At 42.9% G+C, this 6081-nt stretch overlaps 1 protein-coding gene across 1 annotated transcript in view; it reads left to right on the forward strand.

Annotated features, from left to right (window-relative positions):
* The first annotated feature begins 2928 nt into the window (after positions 1-2928).
* Positions 2929-6081, forward strand: part of LOC104966581 (acetylcholine receptor subunit gamma-like) — a 13823-nt gene continuing 10670 nt past the window's right edge. The window contains exons 1-2 of the mRNA XM_010795766.1: positions 2929-3049; positions 3170-3200. Coding sequence (XP_010794068.1) covers positions 2929-3049; positions 3170-3200 — 152 coding nt within the window. The remainder of the gene's footprint in view (positions 3050-3169; positions 3201-6081) is intronic.

Genomic DNA, 6081 nt, shown 5'->3' on the forward strand with positions numbered 1-6081 from the left:
ATATGAATGAACAACACAAATAAAATAAGTTACATGTATTTGTTATTGGCTATGGTAGGTTATTGGAAATGTTCACAGACAAACCGATCTTTTTCACATGGGTGTTTAGATTTGTATCCCCTCAGATCAGTCTCTAATTGGGCGCTCAAAGTGCACCAAATTGAAGCATTTTACTTTAAAATGTTAAAAANTGCTGCAGCACCCCCTGGTGGAGGACAGGGGATCTGCACTTCCACAATACAAAAAAAATGAATTTTCAGCCTTGATGTAACAACATTCATAATTAAGTAAAGATAACACCCTTTTCACCCCGGTTACATTTTCCATTTGCCCTGTACGATGGGCGCTGTAAGTGATGAAAGTGGGGGATGTTGGCTTAGCAGGCGCCCGCAGCCAAAGTGAGAGAGATAGAGAGAGGGGATACCGCGGTACCGGCGGGGATCGTTGTTAGCTTCTGCTGCGCTAACGGATATAAGAAGCTGTTTCTACAATAATGTGGAGGGAGAGTTCTGTCCTGTCAGACTAAATAAATGTGAAGCCTTGTTATATAAGCTGTCCACCATGTCAATACGTTTCTCTTTTTGTAGTGTATTGGTCTTTTGTAGAGGTTTTTCATTGCCAGCTAAAATCTTGCCTATAGGGCAGCACATTGGTCAGAACCAGCCCTGGTGTCATCCCCACAGCACCCCCCATTTGAAACATGTTCCCACGGCTATGTCTTTATATATACAGTCTATGCTTGGGACCCCTTATCGTTTTATGCGTCACGGCTGCAGTGAGCAGTGTTTGTTTTATTAAACCAACACGGCTTCACAGCCTTTGATTTGAGTTATTTGGGAAACGGATCCCTCCCTTCCTTTTCTGTGGGTCAAAACACCCGATATAAATGTTTGTTTTTGTTTTGTTGAAAAAAGACTAAAGCCAGTGTTGAAAATGAAAAGCAAATGTTCGATCCGTTGTATTTCAGATGAGTTATGAGAAACCAAAGAAGTTTGTTTGATCTCAGATTATTCCTTTTTTAAGCTATAATGGTTTAAGAAAAACTCTCAGCTCAAATACAACTTACAAAAATAAATAAATAATGTGTTATTGTCAATACATGTTAGAAATACAAATAAAGATAGAACATGCCATAACGTTAGCATCATATGTAGTAGTGATAAGGGTAAACAAAAGGTGAACAAATAATCAATAATACAATACAAATAACAATAATAATATATATTATAATTAAAAAAATATATATATTAATAATGAAAATATTATTTTAAATGAGGGTAAAAAACGATAAATATAAACAAAAGTATAATTGTCAAAAATATAATATAGGTTCAAGGTTCTTTATTCGTCAAACGAACATAGCTTCAGTGGTGTTATGTCGATGAAAATCTTGTGTCACAGGCTTCTTCAACAGAGCAACACAAAACACAGATACACAGAACAAATATAGTGCAAGGAAATACAAGAAGAAAACAAGTGAAATAGTGCATTAAGAGTCTACATGCAAGTCATTGAAATATGATATATTAGGTAAATAGATCAATAATTTCTAAGTAGCAGCCAGATGAATGTTATGGATGTTGTTTCTAAGTTCAGGTGTTTAATAGTCTTCTTGCCTGTGGGATGAAGCTGCCTCTGAGTCTGGTGGTTTTAGTCCGGATGCTGCGGTACCGCCTGCCAGACGGCAGCAGACTGAACAGTTTGTGGCTGGGGTCTTTGATAATCAGGAGGGCTTTCTTTCTGAGCCGCTGGGAGTAAAGGTCCTCCATGGATGGAAGCTCCGTCCTGGTTTTGTTCTGTGCAGTTTTTATGGTCCTGGTTTTGTAGGATAGTGTGAAGTTGACGCGTTGAGAGGCCCGACAAGCAAGGAGGCAGACAGATAATTCAAATATAACCCGGTGTGGGCATTTATTCATGGCTGTGGTTCATGACACAGCTCATAGTGCTGCCCAGGTGAACACAGCACAAGGATCTCAACACACTAACCTAACAGGAAACACGGAGCCTAATACCCACACTAATTAACCCAAACAAGACACAGGTGAGGGGGGGGAGGAGACAACACAGGGCACCAGTGAACCAATCAACAGACAAGGGGATAAGGAACACTTTTCAGAATAAAACACGTGCAATATACAAAGCCCGAAGCCGTCAGTCCACAGTGGACGAAGCCATCTTCGTCACAGATAGTAAACACAAAATGCAGTTTGACTATGTGGTACAACATGGAATTTCATGGAAGTTAGGTTTATCATCGATTATATGAAATACATACGTTTTGGAAAAAAGGAGAGCTTTGTGGAGCGAGGAGTTTGAGAGTAGCAGAACATATATACCTCCTTTTAAGACAGTGAGGCTACATGAATGTTAGTGTTGTTGGCTAACTTCTCTAACTTCTCCCTCTCTGCCCACACACACAAACACACCACACACCACAACACACACACACACACACACACACACAGCCACACACACCCACACAGGCACCAGACGAGGGAGCAGTGATCGCCCGCCTGCGGCCAGCCGGAGTGCGCTGGTGGGGCTGGAGGAACGCTGACGATGAGCACCTGTGCAATCCATGCTAAAGCCTGCGCTGTGTGGGAGGATCCTCCAGGAAACACCTCACCAACGGGGGGGGGGCTACGCAACGGTCACCGACCTGCAGACCTGACTTTGGTAAGAGCTTAAAGGCATCCTATGATACTATTTTTAGCATACATGATAGGTCTCAGATAGTATACCGTTATAAAAAACATGTCCAGATTTACAGGAACTCAAGAATGCTATTGGCCTAAGGCGTTTCTTTAAATTGACCATTAGTTGTGTCTGAATAGACAATCACAGTAACACCTACTGCTGTAGCGACCTGGGTCGCACTTGTGACGTGTCTCTCTGTGCTCCCTCGTGTGTGTATCAGAGCTCCTCCCCATGACCCACCAGCCGGAGGTGGAGACGTTGGCCTCGCAGCCCTCAAAGCTGCTGATCCTGGACGTCGTCTCACCGCCGCCTCTCGTGCTAACGCGGCCAAGGGGGCGGCTGCGAATGCCAGGTAGGTCTCCTCAACAAGATAGGAAGCAGGTCGTGGATCCAGGGGAAATGGCTGATTGTTTCTGTGTGAGAATGAAACCTCCACCTTTTTTTATTTGTAATTCTTTATCTTGTTCTGTAGAACATGTGTCCGCATATTTCGACTATTCTCGGTATCCTTGCAATTGCGAATGTTACTTTCAACTTTGTCTTGTATGAAACCCTTGTGCTCCTGCGTTCCAGAGTAACTACCCCAACTGCTGGAGGGTGTTTTTATGGGCCATAAGGGCCACATCCACTCCATCCGCAAGAGTGTGTCCAGATCTCTGCGTTTCCTCTGACCTCAGACTCCGGATCCATCCAGTAGGGTCTCTCACTTTTGCTCCTCCAAGATTTCCCCCACCTAACTCTGCAGGATCAAACTCAGAGCTCTGTGCGTAACCGTAGCGTAACACAGCTGTGTTTGTGTTGGCTGGCCGTGACATCTGTGCCTGATTTATCAGAAACCCGAGAAGCAGGACCTGTTTCATCTGGATCGCTGCGAGTACGTGTCATTCTATCGCTCTTGCTTACCGTTGTTAAAAGTGGCTTCAAACGATCGTATCGGGAGACGAAAATCTAACAACAGTCATTCCCAAGTACATCCCAGTACATAAGTTCACTGTTCACTATGGGTTGGATTGTACTATTTAATATTAGCCTAAAGTGCCTTTTGCACACAATTAAAATCTCACAAAAGCAATTCCTAATGTGTTTAATATACAATGCATGATTGCCTATAGACCTGAACTTGGTAGATTTCCCAGTTAGATTTCAATTTCGACCTCAGCGTTAATCCAACGTAAAACAAAAACAATCTCTTGACTGGGGCACATTCTGTACGTTTTTCCTGACCTCGATTTGGTCTATACAGTGACTTTGATCAAAACCAAAACAAAACTTTACAGGCGAATAAGACCAGAAAATGAGACATCTATTTATTTTTTTTTACATAAAACAGTCCGAATATTCTCAATAAAACAAATTAAAAAAAGATTTTAATTTATTTTTTATTATTTTTTTATTATTTTTTTTGATTTCATTATTGTTATTATTTATTGTTAACTTTTTCAATATTATTATTATATTTATATTTTTCTAATATCTATCTAACATTAAGCCTGTTACCATCAGGCAGCTGCTGTACTCGATGAGTCCGGGGAAGCATGTTCCCAGAATTGACATGCTGATGTTTATTCATCATTTTCATTAAACAGTCAAATATTTTAATATTTATTATAATTAAATGTATTGTACCATCTTTTTTATTCTTACAATATAATTTTTATGTTCCTAGCATTGTTGTGTGCATCGGCGCTGCTCTTCATGAAAGGTGGGAAAGGCTGGTTTTCTCCAAGTTTTTCTCTAGTGTTTTATTGCCCAAAATGTCTCGTCCGTCTCGCTCACAGATCTCCCAATGTTTACAGACTAAACACTCATAACGCTAAGGATAATAAAGCAGATAGGCAGGAAACCATTAACTCATATTGAAGTAGGTCAAAGTGTGTGCGTGTTCCGACCGTTACACGTTCCTGTCCAAAAGGGCAAAACATGAGCTTTACTTCACCAAACACCTGCCATATAACACCTGTGGCACCGGGGGACAGGAACAGCATCAGTCTTGTAACCTGTACGAGAACTACGGCGGCCCTGCTCGGGCTGTCCTCGATTCGGTGGCCCGAGAATCTGGGGACCAAGTGCAAATATCATTTATTGTGTATCTCCGCTCTGTAACGGCTGACTTTGCCTCCTCTTGCTTTGAGCGCTGAGCAGATGAGAGATGTTGATCATTTGAGCAGGCTTATTCATTAAAGAGGCCTATTTGCCGCCTGGTTGCCTTTCCTCTAGGATGTTATATAGGTTTTTGTGTAGTAAAGCTGGTTCTGGCAGACGGCTACAATTCCTTTGTTAAGCGGGGCTCAACACATTGTACGTTGACGCATCACAAAACAAGAGCGGCCGCCTAACCAATCAGAGCGACTGGGCTCTGGTTTCAGACCGAGCTTAGTCGCAGTGTTTCCTCCAAACTTTCATACCAACGGCACCACTTACCATCAAAAAAACACTAGCGCGACCACTACATCCACCAAATACGACATATACCTCAACCAGACTTAGCAAATTGGCCTGAAAAACTCGGCTACAACAGGCTGCACGCCCCCAATTGTGTGACCAAGCGTGTTGTCGCCTGAAATGAATTTTTTTTTATTTACTTCAATGTTGAAATTTGACCAAATCCATCATCAACAGACCCACTAGGGCCCGGCTCACGGACACCAGTGGACCGCGGGGATACGTTTTTGATTGAATGTTGTATTTGCGTCGCTACTTTTCAGTATTCACTGGAGATATTTGTGAAGTGTTCTAGTTAGACAGAACATTAACATAAATGAGAATGATGGATGTTGAAAAACAAGCTAACTTGAATCTATAGAGAGCTGTATACGGCGCTCTGCAACCGTGAACAAGCTATAAATGCTGGCGTGCATGTAGCAGCGAGGCCATGATGCCTGTCCGCCTCAATGAATCCATATGCTGTCACCAAGAGGCAAGCATGAGGTCTGATGGAGGAACCGTCCAGAATCTCTCAGGTCTTACTGGTCAGCTTCCTGTCCCAGCAGTCAGAACTAAACGCTGGAGAAGTTCAGTTTATGCTCCAAACATCGATCAAACTCCCACAAACCTGCGTCTGCTTGCGACTCTGACTATTTTAAATCCAGGCTCGAAAGCGACTTTCTCTTCTCGCCGCTGTGTGTGGGTGTCGAGATGAGCGGGCGGCTGTGTCTGGGGACGGCCTTGTCTACCCAGCAGATGCAGTAATTGCCAACTCATCAGATGCTTGTGTGTTGTGTGTGTGTGGTGTGTGTGTGTGTGTGTGTGTTGGTGTGTGTTGTGTGTGTGTGCTGTGTGTCGTCGTGTGTGTGTGTGTGTGTGTATGGTGTCTGGTGTGTCTGTTGTGTGTGTGTGTGTGTGCGGTGTGTGTTGTGTGTGTGTGTGTGTGTGTGTGTGTGTGTG

This window comes from Notothenia coriiceps, unplaced genomic scaffold (assembly GCF_000735185.1).
Source record: "Notothenia coriiceps isolate Sejong01 unplaced genomic scaffold, NC01 NC01_scaffold00037246, whole genome shotgun sequence".
Lineage (NCBI taxonomy): Eukaryota > Metazoa > Chordata > Actinopteri > Perciformes > Nototheniidae > Notothenia > Notothenia coriiceps.